The sequence below is a fragment of the Marmota flaviventris genome, chromosome 4 (assembly GCF_047511675.1).
Source record: "Marmota flaviventris isolate mMarFla1 chromosome 4, mMarFla1.hap1, whole genome shotgun sequence".
Lineage (NCBI taxonomy): Eukaryota > Metazoa > Chordata > Mammalia > Rodentia > Sciuridae > Marmota > Marmota flaviventris.
In genome coordinates, this window is record NC_092501.1 from 13172701 (window position 1) to 13191601 (window position 18901).

Consider the following 18901-nt stretch of genomic DNA (forward strand, 5'->3'; position numbering starts at 1 on the left):
CATGCAGGCTGGTGACAGCTGGTGTTTACCAGGCTGGGACTATACTAAGCATTTTAGATGCAATTCCTGAACTCCAGAATAACTCTGTGTGGTAGGCTGAGGAAGCAGGCACAGAGTGGTTATTGGACCAAGGGATACACAGCTGTCCCTTGAATTCTCAGGGGATTGTTCTAGGACACCCCCCCACACACACATACACACACACCAGGACACCAAATCTGTGAATGCTCAAATCCCCTATATAAAGTGGTGTAATTGTTTGCACATAACCTACACATACTGTATACTCAAAAATCACCTTTAGTTTACTTATAATACCTAACACACTGAAGATGCTGTGTATAGACTTGTTATGCTGTATTTTTAGGGAATAATGAAAAAGGTTTGTATATATTAGTACAGATGCAGTTTTTTTCAAATATTTCAAACCAGTTGATTGAAGCCACACACACAGAACCCACAGATGTGAAGGTCAACAGTATAGCAGAAGGTGACAGGTTGAGGGAGCCTCCACAGCCTCAGGACAAAGGTGTGCGACACACCCAGGCAGCTGGAAACGCCGAGGCCATTGGTGGGACGCCACATGCAACTACAGTGGATTCTCTCTCTCCCCAGGTACGTCTCCTACAGTTTTCTTCCCTTTGCATGAACCATTTCTCAACCCTTTTTGTGTAGTTTGAAAATCTAAATGGATTAGAATGTTCCTGATGCTGGCCTGTTGCAACCTATCTCAGTGTCTGTTAGCTATTACCCCAGCTCTTGTCCTGCAGATGTGATAAGAGTCCAGTCAATGCTTAACCCATTTATCATTTCCCAAGAAATTCTCAAATGATTTTGCCTGTGTGACACATAAAGATAAGACTTCCTTGACCTCAGAGTCAAGCTGCCAGCTCACACTGTCAGCTTTGGACTTAACTGTTTCTGATTATACTGCTTGCGGAGTGAATTGATGCTTGTATTTTTAAAAAGAGTTCAATTTCTAAAAATAACTGAGGCAACAGACATCATACGCAAGGACCATTCTCCCTATGTTACACAAAGGTTTAATTTAACCCCCTAGTAGCTAACTGTCTCATCTGCCCAAACTAGTGATTCTCAAAGAAATGTGTCCAAGGATCACTTGGGGGTGGGAGGGGTGGCGCATGGGTAATGGGTATGGAGCGGGTTAAAAATGAAATTCCAGATCCCTACTTTCATGTGATGGTGCTATTGATGCTTTGAGAAACACTCCCCTAGTTATAAGGCATTTTCTAAGCTGGATGACTAAGCAGTCATCCAGCCATCAAGAACTTCCAAGACACCTTCTAGAGTGTCAGCAACTAAATTACCTTCCTGCACAAGTAAGGCCAGGTCCTCCAGGGTCACAGGTCAAGTGCTTACTGTGGGTCAAGTGCCAGAGAAGGTTATATGGAAGAAAGGGAGTTGAGAAAATCCTTGAAAGATGAAAAGATTTGGACAGCAGGGGAGGAGGCCATGAGCAAAGCATGCATTATTCAGCAACAGGGCAGCAGGAAGCCGCCTGACCATCAAAGATCTGGGGAGGAAGCAATGTGAGAAGTCAGTCGGAAGTCAGAGCCAGGAATGCCAAGTGGGCCTTGAGCCACACTTGCCCAAAGGCAGCAAGACTTCCTTCGGAAAGATGGCCATCACTACCTTATGATTGCCTTCCACTCTCTGGCTCACTCACCATTACACCTGAATGTGTAATCTTAAGGATCCCCTGAACCTAGGACCTGGCACAAAATATGAACTTACTAAAAAATTACATTCCTGAGGGGAAAGAAGGGTAAGGTACTAGAGAACAAGATTAATAAAATTATGTGCATTTATGAATATGGCATAATGAATCCCACCATATGTACAACTAAAATGCACAAAAAAAAATCTCTATAAAACTGCATTGCTGGGCTGGGGATGTAGCTCAATGGTAGAGCACTTACCTAGTATGCTGGAGGCCCTGGGTTCCATCCCCAGCATTGCAAAAAACATTTTTTTAAAATGCACTGCAGGGTGAAATTTCTATCAGGCTGATTATTTGGCATTATACAGAAGTAAATGACCAGTATTTATCAACACAGCCAATGGTACTTGGCTACACAGTCCAGTAAAGAAGTTTCTTCCATGAAATACTGTTTCATAGCTTCTAAAACCTAGCTCACTGGCTTCTGAACCTGTCTTGAAAGAGTAATTATGAAATTGTACTTTTTTTTTCCAAAAAAGTAATATATGATTAAATAAGGCAGATGGCATGTAATATTGCAAAAGCACCATGAAAAGCAAGCACAAGCTGGGAGTGGTGGCACACGCCTGTTGTCTCAGCAACCCAGGAGGCTGAGGCAGGAGGACCACAAGTTCAAGGCCAGCTTGGGAACTTAACTGTCTGAAAGAAACAAAAAAGAGGGAGGGGCTGGAGATGTAGCTCTGTGGTGGATCACCTGAGGTTTGATAGAAAGGGAGAGAAGGAGAGGGGAGGGAAGAAGGAAGAGGGAAGGAAAGAAAAGCAAGGCACAAATAGTGTAAGTGGGTCTAAGTCAAGTTCATGATGAGGAGCGGGTCTGTGGAGCAAGCAGGCAATTTGTGTGTGTGTGGTGGGGGAGGTCATTGGGGCTAAAACCCACGGTCTCATGCATGCTCGGCAAGTACTCTATCACTGAGCTACACCACAGCCCACACAGGTCCACAATTTAAACCAGCACTCTGTATGTTGCTTTGGGGAGAAAGGTGTGTCACCTCACAAATGAAGAGAAAATCAATAGGAGGCATTGGTGTTTTGAGATAGAGCAAAGCCCAAATGGTAAGAGCCAAGGGTAGCCCCTGCAACACCTAAGCTCATGTCAGATACAGAGCAAAACCCAGATCTTAAGGTAGTAAAACCATGTCAGACCAAATGAAATGTGATTCTGGGCTAAGGAAACAACAGTTAAAGCATTAGAAGGAAAAAGTCCTAGTCTTGGGGACTTTGAAAGGTACCAGATCTAGTAAAAAAAAGTTTTCCTTTTTTCTCTGTTTTTAATGTACCTAGAAAAAAAAAAAGTGGTTTTGTACCCACTGTGTAAGTGCCTTGCAAAGGAACAGGTTTCCACAAATGGATTGCAATGTGTAGAGCATATCTGGTCTTTAGCCTCTGGCCACCCATCCCTGCCCAGCCCATGGCATCCAGGAGACAGGGTTGTTGGAGGACCTATGGCACCACTATCAGAGCCATCCAGTAAAAGCAATTGGCAGTTCTCCCACTACAGAGTCTTCTGCCCTGGCAACAATTAGGAACTTCAAGAGCAAAACTAAGAACCCTGCCCTGCCTTTAAAAATTATTATTATTCAACCTGGAAGAGAAAAATCCATACCAAAATTCAGCTGGATATTTTGAGAGTTAAGGGCTGCCCTGAATTGCCTTGTCCCTGGGACAGTTTTCCTAATGGCAATATGGAAATTCCTTATATTTACAGAGGGACTCGAGTATCGGTGAGGGTTTTGTTTTGTTTTGTTGTCCTCTGCCTATATTGTTAACGCTGATTATAAGAAACAGAAATCCAATAAACCAAATAGAAGGAAGACTCAAGTGCTTACAAGCTAATTCATGATTCTGTGAGTTGTGATCTATGAAAGTAGCATCAGGTCTTTCAATATAAAAGAGGTCAAGTCTGAACACCCTGTTATCAGGACACTGTCTCATGAGAGAACTCTGCTAAGGGTGCAAGCCGCCTCTGGCTCTCGCATCCCGCTGCCTTTGGTTACTGCTGATCCTGAATGCCAGCACTTGTCTCTGCTGAGTTTTCTCAAGTGCACGGTAATTGATTCTTTCTCCTTCATGGCACACAGTGTCCAACCCGCACATCCCCTTGTCATTAGGTGCTATATCAGCTTCCACCCACTTTCTTCCTGCTCTGCTTGCACAATGAGCAGGCAGCAGCTGCTAGCCAACACCCTCAAATGTCACCACCATGCCAGTCAAATGGCATCCTTCATTATGGGCATCAATTATAGGCAGTGAGATGCACATTTTTCTCAAGATTTTAATGGTTTATCTAGCTAGGCACTTACTGAGGATTGTGACATTTTACAGTGAGAGTGGAGTGGCTTTCTGGAAACCTGTAATTCTTATTGCTTTCCCTTTCAGGATAGTCTCTTCCACTTCCTCCATCATTTTTTAATGAACTAAAGCTCTGGTTTATATGGAGAAAGAAAGGGGGTCCTGAGGCCTGCCTTCTGCCATCATTTTGCAGGACACAGCGACAACTGGCTGAGGAAGCACATCCCCCACTTGTCCTTTGACCTCATTCATTTCCTTCACTCCCTCAGATAAGCCATCATACTGTGGACCACAGACAGATAACACCACAGCTGCGGCCCACCACCCTGGTGAGAGGCATCTACCCAAAAGTTCTGGGATCTGTATAGCAAAAGGAAGGAAGCTGTCATGATGCAGAGGGGGGCAGGGAGGATATTCAGGTGCCACTGGGTGGACAGAGTAAGTGGAGAGGTACACAAAGCAAGAAGGATAAGAGGGTGATGCTGGAGATGACAGGAACACATTCACTGAGTCACACAGCCAAGCATTCTGCTGGGACACTTTTGTTTACTCTTCAAACAACCGTGTGAGGCAGAAGCTCTCATTTCCCCACTCGACACAGAATCACACAGGCCTATGGGCGGGGGCAGTTCAGCTGCTGCCAGGCCCAGGCTAGCCTCTGACATCTAAAGAGTTTCAAATAGTCTCCTGAGTGACAGAAGTATTTTCAGGTAATTTATATATATATATTATTGTGCTAAGAATGTTCTGGCCTGTTTTGCACATGATACTGCGCTCTGGTCAGCCAGATGAAGATGGAACAGGAATATACACAACCAGGCTGGAAAGCTGCAAGGCCCATACGAGAGGGGAACTGGAGACGCATGCTCGTAAGAGGAGAGAAAGGAGAAGGGACTCGAGGGCCATGGCACCTTCCCTCTCCTTTTTTCAGAGTCCAGTGGGTCGTGAGCAACTTAGTTATCTAGTTAAATACTTGACATATTTTTAAGACTTGATGAACAAAGTGATGAATTTTTAAAATGCCCCAAACATTGAGTTCACATAACCTAACTTTAGGGTCTGTCTTTAAGTCCACTTTTGGAGAAAACCATCACCAGAGGGCAGTTCACAAAATGCCAAAGCACTAAGACCAATTCAGTTCAACTCTCGGAAAGAACTTCCAACATACTTCCAAGAAAACATTATAAACTAGCCTCATAAAAACAACAACAAAAAAAATCAGTCTGGGTTGTGGCTCAGTGGTAGAGTACTCATCTAGCACATGTGAGCCACGGGGTTCCATCCTCAGTACCACATAAAAATAAAAAATAAAGGTATGGTTTCCACCTACAACTAAATATTAAAAAAAAAAAAATCACCTTCTCATGCTCAATTCATTTACTCTTTGTCCAAGACCCTCTCCTTAGCTACATGAATATCAGCATTTGATATTGAAAAAAAATCAGCAACATTACTACCAAGTATGAATAATTATCAGAAACACTGAGCTTCTCTCTGCTGGGTAGAGTAAACACCCAAAGGGCAAAATGACCTGTACACTTCAAAATTCAAATTTAGAACCAATAAGTTGGAATCTGTTCAAAAAGACAATTTATTCTCGGTATCTTGCCTGTGGCTACGATTCTGATGATTACGTATTAAACACTTCTACATGTTCACATGTGGGCCTCAGGGTGCATATACAATGGTTTTCAATAAGAAAAAAATACCTAAAATCATCTCTATTCCTATATACAGTAAGGAACAAGACACCAACTGTCACTGAATGCTGAAAGAGGAGAAAGCAAACAGTGCCACAAATGGTGAACCCTGGGAAATTATGTCCAAGATTTGCAAGATCCACAGAAAATCAAATTGAATGCTGCCAGGCTTATACTTGGTTGAAAAGAGTACTGACACTAATCTTTGTACAAAATAATTTCATTCTTTAAGTTTAAAAACATACTACTTGAAAGAAATAACTATAAAGGTAGTAAAAATAAAACAAGTAACTACCCTTGGGGTACAAACTAAACAGGAACTCTGTGTTTGGAGAATTCTGCCCAAAAGGATCAGAAATACATTTTCCAATTGAACCATGAGGAAATAACCCAGATGGCTTCATTGAATCCCCAATTTTTCTTACCATTTTTTCTTCCTTGGCAGGTGGACTTCGAAGGAAAAAGCAGAGGGGAGCAAAAAGAATATCAATGATCCCAATAATTGTCATGAGCCATGGAAAGCCAATTGCCTTTGCGATAGCACCACCAGCAGAAGGACCTTTCAGGAAACAGAGAATTAGATAAAGCTCTCCCCAAATGCCTTGTCCACAGAGAATGCAAAGACTTCAATATTTTTAGGAGGCATTATCCATCCTGCACAGAGGTAAAAGGCTTTTTTGAGAGCCATGTTCTTACCTATAGCATATCCCATACAAAACGCCACATCTGCAATGGCATACACACTCCCATAGACGGACACGTGCCGCAGGTCCACAAGGTAGCCCATGATAGGCATCATTGATGAATCCACCATCCCTGTGGACAGTCAGGGAGCACAGTGTATAGAAAACAGATGGAAAGCAAAAATGAGCTGAGTGACAGTGTTCTAAACTCACTACACTGCCAGCTCTTCCCCTTTGTCATCACCACCTGCAATGGTGGACCCTTGACAGCAAACCTTTCACTGAGGACAGTCAGTGGAAGGTAACTGAGGTTGAGGGTGGAATCCAGCACCACGGTCTGAGTCCTTTATTAAGCCTCCACTTGCCTGCCCCCTGCCTTAACCTCACCTTGTCCCCCTCTGCCAGAATGGCCCATCTTTGGGTGACAGCGTCTAGTCCTCTGGTGACCTACTGTGCCGTTCTTCAGATCCAGTGGTCTTGCAGGTTACTAGCTATGTGGATCCCTAGGAGCCTACTTCCTGCTGGTGCTTCCCTGATTTGCCATTTTTCTCATCCTCTTGTCCCTTGCCACTTGGCACACCTACGGGTCTCACCTAGCCTCTTCCCCATCCACACCAGCCCTCACACTCAAACCATCAGAGTCACCATGATGGAAAATGCTACGGAGAAATCAGAAGATATCAGTATACAAAGGAGCCTGAGAGATCATCTGGCTCTACTTGGGAAAGTAAAACCCAAAGAGGGAGTCTCATGTAGTTGGCTAAAACCAACAACAAAGACCAGTATTTGAATCTCTGATCTCTTAAACAGCCAGATACAGGGAGCATAAAGGGCACAAGTGTTCAGAGTGCTGGGTTCAAATGCCTGGCTGAGTGAGCATGGTCAGACCTAACCTCTCTGAGCACTGTTTCTCCATCTACAAAATGGAGGTGCTGATGACTGGCTGCGGAGAGCCAGTGTCCATGAACACACCAGGGGAGGACTCAAACATTAGAAATGTTAGTTCCCTCCCCTCCACAGGCAACAGCCCACACAGAGAGAAATGTCTTTCATTCAAAGAGTATTTGCTGATCTCCTGATATGGGCAAGGTGCTGGGGAGCAAGGGATGAACCAAACATAAGAGCTGGAAGCCAGGCAAAGAGTCGAACGGTGACTGGGACTGAGGCTGTGAACGTGCCATGGGACATGCAGAAACCAGGAGGACCTAACTCCTCAGGGGTCAGGAAGGGCTCCATTTATTCTTTCTGCTGTGCCAATCAAAGATTAAATTCCTGCCTCAATGGAGTGACAGATTTGGCATTTGCCTTTATCATGATCAATTATTATTCAATTAATGAGAAACAAAAACACACTGTTCATCCAAAATATTAACAAGTTCTTTCCTGACATTTTTCCTATGTTACAAAGACCCATTGCCTCTATCTGTGAAAATCTGGGCACAGCAGTCAGCACTCCCTTACTGAGCCCTATAAAAAACAGACTTTGTCCCCCAGCCTTGTTTGGTTTGTTTTCAGATAGGAGTCCTGGGAGATGTGCTATAGGTGAGGGGGTCCCCTGTTTGCCCAAGCATAGCAATGGCACAGCAGTCTGCTTCTAAGCATCAGGCATTTAGAAATGCTGGCTTCCAGGACATAAATGATGCGTAGTGGAAGAAAGTGTTTGTGGAGATGGTCTACAGGATATCATTGGGCTAAGCTGCCAGCAGCCTCTGCTCGAACCTCTAGAAATTCAGGCTGAGAACTACAGTCTACTTACTCTACCAGAGTAAATCTCTCCTAGAGGTTAAATAAGTGTTAAATTTAGGCATAAGCTTCATGCAACTTACCAATTGCAAAACCAACTCCAAAGTTGGGAGCTATGAGACCATAAATGTTTTTTGCAAAAGGAATCTGTAAGAGGAAATAAATGTCATGATAAAATAATGGAATATCCAACTCCAAGTAATCTTAAAAACTTCTTAAAAACATGTTTTCTCTGGGCCTGATATGGCTACTTCCTACACAAGGAAAAGGAAGGATGGGACTTGACGTCCCAATCATTAAAACAGTATTCTGACGACCATGAAAAATTAGTCAGCTGCTATCTGTGAGGGATCAGCCTAGTCCACACTCAATGTCTGACAAGGACAAGGAGGTCTCATTTGGGGTATTTATTGGCCACTGGTAGGAGATGTTCTGTTCTAGGAAGACATCCTGCTATTGTTTCAGGCTAGTTGCTCTACAGTATTTAAGATATGGCAAGATTTAAATAATGGAGGGGGTAAAAGGCAAACTAGGTAATAAAATATCTAAATTTCTAACATAAATGCATTGGAGAGTCTTTTCCCAAAGAAAAAAGATAAAATGGAAGACAACAAAACTAAACATCACCAAACTCGAATTGCTATAATGTTGCTTGGTGAGTCTTGCCCAAAACCAAAGTCTCAGTCTCAGACTGTTCCCACTTGTCAAATGCCATCTTTTACTCACACATAAAATGCTGATTCCAACAATTATCATTCCTAGAAGTGCACAAAGCCACCTGTCAAAAGAAAAAGCACATCAATAAATGAACATTTAATGTTTTTCCCCAGTCCAAATATTCAATGGAAATCAAAACAATTGTAACATCTAAAGTAGAAACACTTAGAATTTTTTTAAAAGAATCACTTCATTATCAGTATAACAGAAAGAAGGCTGTTTTCATTTAATCTTACCTCCCCATTTTGTGTGCAAGTATCCCAAAAATATTGGTTCCAATGAGATAAGAAATACTCGCTGGCAAGAAAGCAACGCCTGTAAATTTATGAAAAGGACACCTTATCAGTACTGAGAGCAGTCACATGTTAGAAAAACTAATAACCACAGACACCCCAGTGTTGATTAGAGCAGATGAAATGAAGCCCCAGGGCCCGCGCCCGAGCAGCTCATATCCGGCAGCCCACGGCTCCAGTCTGGACCCCACACGGCTCATCTGTCCCACAGAGCTGCTGAGACACTCCGGAGATGAAAATCATTTCTCTATCCTCGGCTTCATCTGTCTGGAGCAGGCATGACACGTGCACTGATACGCACAGCTCCCAGCTGCAGGAGGCCAGCAACAGGACGTGTGTGCGCCAGGCGTCTACGCACGTGTCCTGCTCCTCTCTTCAATTTTGCATGTCAGAAGTAAAATGCAATCGTTGAAAGTATTAGGGGAAATTGAGGTAAGCGAAAAGACAGGAGATAAAATTATCCAAACCCCATCACTCTTCTCCCTTTTAAGTTTATACTTTCACATGTGGGCACAGGATGCTGTGCACTCCAAAGGGGCTATGCTGTGCCTACTGCTCTACATCCTGCTTTTCTCAATTAGTTTCATGACCATTTTTACATATCAAAAACAGAACTGTATCTACATGGTCACCTTTTGCAGTGGAATCATACGTGACTGACAATTTCATGTCTGTGGTCGAATTACTTGCATCTCCTGGGTTCTCATGAGCCAGGAGAGATTTCCTCCAGGTAGGACAGTGGCTGCCTTGAATATGCCCCTTCACTGAACAGGAAGATTAGTCAAGACAGACCAGGCTTGGCTGCCATGGGCTGTGTCCACCTCAACTCACTGTCTATTATTAGGATGACAAGACAATCTCTTTAAGAGAGACTACTTATCAAACTCTAGCATTTTTTGTCAGAAGACAGATAAATCATATTTGATTCCAAGCCTTATCCACAAATGGTAAAAGCTTCCCAGTTCTCAATCATGATGGCCTTAGGTCCCAGACTGTCTGTAAGCGCCTGCTGCATTCCAAAAGCAGAGGCCCTGGAGCCTTCCTGGACAAGTATGATCTTGTCCCTTTAAGAATAGGCACTAATGAAAGCCATCAAACCCGGAGAAAGGTCAAGCCTCCAACACAGTAGGGACTTCAGAATGATGGGTTCCATGAGCAAAATCCAAAACCAAATCATTCCAGGCCTGGGGATTCTGGAAAATAATAATAAAGAGCAATCTCACTTCATGTTCCAGGGAATCATTTCCACCATACTTGGCAATATGCGGTGGCCAAATAATTGCTCAGTGTAATCTGATTCAGCAAACATTTACTGACAGCCATGTGCCTAGCACAGCAATGGCCTGCAGCAGAGACAATGACAGTGTGGCTCTTGTCACCACAAAAATGTCTTTGAAAGAAAAAGTCAGATGATGTTTGAACAGAAACATACCCTCATTAAGAATGTAACAAAAGCACAGGCACCGTGGTCCAGGAGCCCAGAGCCACAGCTGGCCAAGCTCCCCAAAGCAGACGGAATCTACACCTGACCTCCGAGGTAAGCGGCCAATTTCCCACACTCCATAGACTGTTAGTCTGTGCATAGAAATCCTGTCATCCTTGTGTCATGATAAGTGGCTCTGGGGCCAGGGAGGAGTAAATAAAGGAAGCAATAAACTGTAAGAAAAACAACAGTGCAAGCCCCATGATAAAGAGCCACCGACATTCAGCCCCAGAGTCAGAGAAACAGACTGAACCCTGGAGTGGGGAGGAGGTCTGGTGACATGTGGGGCCTAGACCCCATCAGAGGAGGCAGCTGCTACTCTCTCCAATCAGTCGCTACCCTGGGAGACCACAGTTTCAGTATTGGAAGATCTATTTTTTCTAAATAAGCTGGAATTCTGGATTCTTACAGGAAATCTGAATTTAAATGTTGGAAATTCATCCTTTAAAAACAAACCCCAAGAAATTAACACTATACCAGTCACTCAAAAAAGAAAAAAAAAAAAAAAGAAAGAAACCTGCTTAAGAGCTGAATTTGGGCCACAGACAGTCCATTGTAAGATCTGGTCAAATGAAGTAGCTCACAGGGAGCCCAGCGGGGCTCCAGGGCTCCTGGTCGGTACTCACTCCAGAAGTAGGGCAAGGGATGCAGCACTGAAGCCAAAAACTTAAGGCAGGGGTACCTAGAGAAGCTCCAGCAGAAGCCACAGAGCAGCCACATTTTCCCAACCTGTTGAATGGGAAGAGCCATTGAATAGGACCAAGGAGCCAAAAGAGCAGGGCTGTACAGGCGCAAACTCCATCTTATGAGTCTCAAGCAAAAAGCACTAGATTAGTAGGCATGCAGCAAGGTTTTCACTTCAACTTGAACTTGCTACCTGAGGCCTGAAAAGGGTCACTTCAACCTCTTAGAGCCCAAGAAACAGCCATAGCTCCCATTGTGCAAACCTCACAGCATGGTTTTAAGGATCAAATGGCTAGGTGCATTTCATGGCTCTTGGTAAACAGCCCTACCAGTTTGATTTCAGTGCCCTGTCATTCCATGCAAACCCCAGACTCCCATTTTCCACCCCAGCCTGCTGGCCTTCTCCATGCTCAATAAGTTCCCAGTGAGCAGAAACCCCTTACCTGTCTTCGGTGGCCTAGTTCAACAGTGGCACACAGGAGGTACCCAGAGCATGGCCATGGAGAGGGAAGAGCCTGTTTGCACCTGTTCTGATGTTGCTCAGCACCCTTTTCTCACCAGGGCTCCACAACTTACAGAACCTCAGAGTCCTGGAACTCAAAGACACCTCAGTGTCTCAAGTGGCAGCCCATAAGGGGTGAAGAGCCCTCAGCCAGTAGTTGCCAGAGGTGGCCATCTACCTTTGCTCCAACACCCAGGACCAGGGGACTTTTCCAGCCATTTCTAAGATAGCTCCAACAATTGGGCAGGCTTCTGACAACAAGCCCTAAATGTCATGGTTTGCATCCAGAGCCAATGGAAGATGGCGCCAACCTTGTCCCAGAACAGCCACTAGCACAAGAAGAGTAAGACCTAGATGTCCAAATGAAACACACCAGGGCTTTGGATTGTTCTCCAATACAAGGCTCCCACCAGTTTCCCTGTGGACAAGTTCAAGTTCTTTCTCTACTTGGAAACATGATGCCTACAGCTGACCCCACCTCCATCTTCTTGCTGGCTACACAGATGAGCAATAAGCGAAAGAAAAGAAGGACCAAATGCATCCCATAGGCTTTGTTTCCCAAGCTCCTCAGTCGCTCTCCTCCTCCCTGTTTTGACCTCTCTGGAGCCCCTTCATCACCAGACCATGAGGGGCTTGTAGCACGCAAACCTGCTCTTCCACCAGGCCCCCCACCGTGTCTTCACAGGAAAGGTCTTTCAATTGTAAGGCATCAAAGAAACTGCACCATGTTCCCTGCAGGCCTTTTCTGCCTAAGGAGACCTTTTATCTGCAACCTGCTGGCCGATTCTTTTCAGAATTCAGTGAGAAGTGTTGGCTGGGCCTGGTTGTACACATGGTGCCCATGGCCACTGGCATGAGCCCCTCCTCCTGCATGTCATTGCTGTCCTGACAGGGATGCTGGTGGCTTCCTCACTCACCTCTGGTCATACCAGAAAGTTCAGCACAGGCAGCTCCTCCACCCACCCCAGTGCTCTCTAGTCTGGCTTCACCTGCAGCCACTGCCAGCACACCAGGTAGAGCTCGACCCCTTGAAGCTCAGGAGCTGGAGCTGGATGCACAGTCCTAGAAGTGATGCAAGGAATGTGCCCTTGGGCTTCTTCCCAGCTCCAAATGGCCTGCCCCCAAGTGCCCACCCCCCCAAGGCTCTGCTTGTAAATGAAATGAGACAATGGTCTTAGGTTGCCCTATCCTAGAGGAGGCCTCAAATCAGGGAACTACAGGATGCTGGCCATCCTCTTGTCTTGGGACCCTGCAGGGCTGGCACAGGACATGACATGAGGTCATAGCTGGCTAGGAGCAGAGTGGCCCCACCCTGTCCTCCATCCCACACTGCATCACCACATCTTATTCAAGACAAATGGGCTGGAAGAACCAGAAGAAAGAGTTTGACTCCAGCCTTGCCTGGGCCTAAGCTCCCCCTTGGGGATTTATAGGCCTCACTCTGAATTCTGAGTTCCTAAGAATCAAGGTTCTGGGGGAGGTCATGTGACTAGAACTTAAGGTATAAAGAAAACACCATGAAAGAATTCTCTCTCCACCAACTCAAACTCAGGACTTCCTGCCAAATGTCAGAGAGGAGTTTGGGTGGGGGTGGGGGGCAGGCCAAAGGAGTCTACCTCCCCTAAAACCATGGCCCAAGGAGAGTAATTGTGTGTGGTCCACATAGTTAGTAAGCTCTGACTTTTGTTCCTTCTCCAGAAATGACAAGGGACACACAGAGGTGGAAAGGCTCCTGTCCCCACTGGGTTATAGCAGATTGCAGAAGACTCCTGAGCCGAGAGAAACTGGGCAGGAGAGCTGTGGGGCTCCAGAGGACTGACTGGCCTGCAGGCACTGGTCCTTCATAACGTGTCTCCCACAGTATCCCCAGATTCTGGGGCCTGGGGGGATGCAGGAGCCATGGACCCCAAACTTCAGAAACCCACATAAGGTGGCATGTTTCCCCCATGCTGGATCTGAGGAAAACAGAAGAGAAATTAGATTCTCTTGAAGAAAGATGAGTCTACCTCTGAGGCAAATGGGAGAGGAACCTCAGTGGTGGAAATGTGTGGTGCTGGTCAGGTGGACACTGAAAGCACAGGTGATGAACCTGAAAAATGACCTCCCCCCGACATCCAGGCAGCCTGTACTCTGCTGTCTACCCACGTGGCCCAGGGCTCCTGGCTGACCTTAAAGACTTTACAAAGGAAGCCTCGGGCTTTGAAGAGGACAAGAGCAGGGCAGCTAGAGTGCCCTGCACATGACCGGGCCACATTTAATTAGGATCACGGGCCAATTAAGTGGAACTCAGAAGGCCTGGGGAAAGCCTCACAGCCCACATTGTGCAGTCAAGTGCAGGGAGCTCTGCTGGGCTGTGCACGCCCACCTGGGAGACGGTGCTTCCTGAGGACACCTGAGACCCAGGTCCCAGAGGGAAGGGAAAGCTGGGAAACACCTCTACAAGAGCAGCAGCAAGACTGAGAATGTCCTCATCTTTTGCAAAACCTATCAGCACTAAGCATAAGAGGAAGTGCTCCTCCTGCAGAGCATGGTGCTTTCCCCAGGACCTTGAAGGTCCCTGGATTTCCTCTCCCATCTTGACTCCGAAGTTCAGAGATACATTTTATGCCTAAGAAATAACCTTTGCTTAGCTCCAAGAGTCCTCCCTCTTACAGGGAATAACTCTTGTATTTGGGGCTTCTTTTGTGACACAATTCACATCCTGTAAAATTCGCCCTTGACAGTGTGCAGTTTGGTTGGTTTTGGGTATGTTCACCAGGTTGTGCAATCGCCACCACCAACTGAATCCACAAGACTATGATCACCCCAAAAAGACCTCACACCTAGTTTGGGGCTGCTTAAGGATTGGTTGGTGAGAGAACACCAGCGAATCAATGCAGAACTTGAAGACTGGCGGGTTCTCAGTCTGGACCACGTGGTGGGAGCCAGAGTAGGACACAGTCTAAATCAAGAGGTGGAAGCTTCCAAGAAGACACCCCTGTGAGGGCTGGATGCTCAAGGACAAATACAGGTGGCCTGCAGAAAGGCTTGGGGACATTAAAAACGCCAGCTTAACTCAAAACTGAGTCTCCCTGCAATCTCCCATATGAGTTCAAAAAACTATGAAAGGAAAATAAATCTCTAAGATGGATATCAATCAATTTTTAAAGAAAAGGGGCAAATATCAATAAGAAATTGGCTAATAAACCCTACAAAAAGATGCTCAATTTCACTTATTAAATGAAATTAAAACAAGCTCCCCTTTCTTACACGTTTTAGTCACTGGAAGAGACTGAAGACCAATAATAGCTGTGCTAAAACACTCACTTCCAGGCACTAAAACATTCGTTTAACTTTTAGGATTTGTGCCCGACAAATATATCTCCAAACATGAAGAGGGATGCAGATGATGGGTATTCTCTGCAGTATGGTTTCTAATGGTACAAACTGGCAGTAACCCAAATGCCCAACAAAAGGCAATGGTTGCAAATTTATGGCATAATCCTTTTTTTAAAAAATATCTTTATTTTATGTATTTACTTTTATGTGGTGCTGAGGATCGAACCCATGGCCTCACACGTGCTAGGCAAGCACTCTACCACTGAGCCACAGCCCCTTGCATAATCTTAAACAGAATATTCACCATTAAAATAAATGATGGCCTTGTAGTTAAAAAAAAAAAAAGGCAGACTGAATTTCTAGGATTTACTCCACTTCCCACACCCCCAATGTCTATTCAAATATTCCTAAAAGAATAAATGAAAGTTCTAGGCACACATCCCACATGCTCCTCCCCAGGCCTAAGGACAAACAGAATGGGCCAAGAGAAGCAGTAACAAGAAAGAGAAGCAAACAGAGGGCAATGGACACACAGGGAACACTGGAACCTTCCACCTGCATGTGGAGCTGTCAACAAGAAGCAAGAGCCCTGTGCCTCATACTCCAGAAAGTTCAGGAGCTGAGGAATGAGGAGTTGAGAAGGTCGGCTGAGAGCAGGGACTGTGGACAGGGAAAAGGTGGGAAAGCTACTTTGAGAGAAGCTGGATCTCCAGCCCTCCAGCCCTCCAGCCCTCCAGCCCTCATCCCAGAAGGATGCAGGTTCTCTAGAGAAGCTAAACTGGAATGGTTAAGGTCCCAAGGAATGGGCATCAAGGAGGCAAGGGACAATAGAAGCTGAAATTGGGATTGAAAGAAAGTCTCTACTGAAATGGCCAGGGGGTGTCATTTCAACAAAGATCAACTCACACACACAATACAAAAGGGCTCTTCAAATTGAAGACAGGCAGCTGGGCATGGCAGAGCACACTTGCAATCCCAGCTACTCAGGAGGCTGAGGCAGGGGACTGCAAGTTCAAGATTAGCAATTCAGCAAGATCCTGTCTTTAAATAAAAATTAAGGGGCTGGGGCTGGGGCTCAGTGGTAGCACACTTGCCTGGCATGTGCGAGGCACTGGGTTCAATTCTCAGAACCACATATAAATAAATAAAATAAAGGTCTATCAACAACTAAAAATATGTTTAAAAAAAATAAAAGGATGGGGATGTAGCTCACTTGTACAGCAATACCATGGACAAGGCCCTGGGTTCAATCGCCAGGACTGAAAAAAAAAATGTGATAGCATCAACTTTAAAACTTTGATAGATAGCTTAAAAGATAAAAGATTAATAAATTAAGGGCAAAAAAGGAAAGGTGAGAAATAAAAAGAATGAAACATAGAGGTCCAACATCCAACTAAGTGGAGTAAAATAAGAAAATGAGGAGGGAGGGGTTAATGAGAGTAATCATAGAAAAAGGTTCCCCAGGTGAAAGGGCTAACCCAGCAAGCCGCCAGTATTTGGGAAAAGAATAAAAATAAAAAACCATGGCCCATTGCCATCACAGACACTCGTAACCCAGATTGGTAAAGGCTCCAACAGAGACTCAGGAATCAGAAGACCCAGGGCCTCCTGAGCAGCAGTGCGGGATGCTAGAATGCAATAGAATGGTGGCCTCGAAACTTGGGAAGAAAATGCTTTCCATCAGGAACTGTGAAGGCAGACTAAGTCAGCCACGGGGTGGGTGGAGACATCTGCAGGTATGTGGGGCCTCAGAACTTCCCACACCTCGCAGCACCCTCTTTCCCAAAGCTGCTGGACATCGCCCTTCCACATGATGAGGGGGTGACCTGAGAGAGGACAGAGAAGAGAAGAACCCAGGAAACAAGAGAAGCAAAGAGGATGCCCAGGGGATGGGGAGCAAGGCCTGGAGAACACTCCATCTAGACCCAGAGATGGAACAGAGTTCACAGATGAGCAAAGCCAGAAAGATTAGGTCAGCCAATGAACATGAACGCCTTTAGAGGACCTTCATACCGGCCAGAGAGTCTAGGGGGTGATTCATAAATGCTACATAGAAAACTAAGAAAATGAAAAAAAAAAACAAGGCAAAAACTTGTTCAGGAAAAACAAGTTTGCAGAAAGAAAAAAATTAATCGCAGTACCCTACAATGCTCAACTTGAATCAATATTTACAGTCACAAAAACATCAATGCTAAATGCCAACAACAACAACAAAAAAAAAACTGTGATGCATTTACAGTGGTACCCCCCTTCTCTGTGGAGGAAATGTTCCAAGACCCCTAGTGAATGCCTGAAACTACAGATAATACCAAATCCTGCATATATCATTTTCCCTAAACACCTATGCACCTATGCCAAAGTTTATAGAATAGCAGAGATTAACAATAATGAAATAAAAGAAGTAGCAATTTAATAAAAGTTTGTGAATATTCTCTCTATATATCTCTATATCAATCTCAATCTCATATTATACTTTAACCTTTCCATCTGAAGCTTTCATCAGGGATGATGTAAAACCCAGAGCTGAAACAGACCCCAAAAGTACCCTAGACATTGACCCTAACAGCAGTCAAACAGAAGCAATCACTGCATCATCCTGGTTCAATTCAGTAGGGCTGCACTGATGGGAACCACTCTGGGGATAAAAGTTCTAGAATCCAAAGAACCCACCCCAGTCCTTACCCAGCTGCCACTTTCGGGAACACATAGTCTCCATCATCCAGATGGGCAGGGCTGGCTCCAGCATGGCGATCCCCATGTTGGCGAAGCAGATGGAGCCTTTGAAGGAGGAAGAGAGTGAGTATGCTTAGACTTCAGGTCGAGTGTCCTCCACGGTCTCGCCAAACACAGTTGGACCCCAGCTCACATTATCTAGAACTTCTCCTCCTTCCATAAGGAAAAGGTAAAACAACAAGCCAAAGAGCTAACAAGGAGTTTTTTGTTATTATAATTTTAAACAAGTAGAATCCCAGAGTCATGAGGTTAGAACTAGAGGGCGCTGACTGGTCATTTGGTTAATCTATCCAATCTATTAATGAAGGAACCTGCCTGAGGCCGCCCAGCAGCCAGCAATTTCCAGGCCACACATGGTGATGACAACCTGAGCTCTTGTGACTATGTTTTATTGTGCAATGAACGTGGACATTTCTAATGATTCCCTGAAATGCCAGAAAATCCAAGAAAGACCACAGTGCAGTTAGCACAGGTGTGCTATGGAGGGATTTTTTTTAATCAACTAAACATACAAGGTACCTATGCAAATATTATCACTCTGTTAACTAGACCCTTTGTAAATATAGAACAATCTGGAAAAAGACACACAGAACTGTCTCCATCAATCTGGGAGCCTCCTGTATTGTGTTCCATGGAACCTGTAATTTGCTAGAACAAATTCAAAGAACTCTTGCAATCGTGATGAAGCTGCACACGTAATGAGAGATCTTTTCATTCTCTGTGACATTTAAAGGCAGAACATAGAAATGATTGGACTCTCCTCCCACCCACCTTGTTCCCAACTCCCCTGCCCCAGAACTGGGGATGGTCTGACGGTACTGAGTATATCTCTGTATTTCCTTTCATGAATGGGACCAGGCAGTAAGACTTCAAGAAATTCTAGGCAGGCAAACCAGGTATGCCCAAGGTTCAGGGAGTCATATCTCTGAGACCTGGTCCCCAACCACACCCTCCTCATCCCCACACTTCAATGGCCAGGGCTCCAGGTACATCTGAGCTCTGGGATGCTACCTGT

The 18901-nt window shown here is 45.0% G+C and overlaps 1 protein-coding gene across 1 annotated transcript in view; it reads right to left on the bottom strand.

Annotated features, from left to right (window-relative positions):
• The window catches only part of Slc18a2 (solute carrier family 18 member A2), a 33428-nt gene that overhangs the window by 835 nt on the left and 13692 nt on the right, over window positions 1-18901 (bottom strand). The window contains exons 9-14 of the mRNA XM_027929987.2: window positions 17836-17931; window positions 9110-9188; window positions 8883-8934; window positions 8240-8303; window positions 6427-6546; window positions 6156-6289 (exon numbers count right to left, since the gene is read on the bottom strand). Coding sequence (XP_027785788.2) covers window positions 6156-6289; window positions 6427-6546; window positions 8240-8303; window positions 8883-8934; window positions 9110-9188; window positions 17836-17931 — 545 coding nt within the window. The remainder of the gene's footprint in view (window positions 1-6155; window positions 6290-6426; window positions 6547-8239; window positions 8304-8882; window positions 8935-9109; window positions 9189-17835; window positions 17932-18901) is intronic.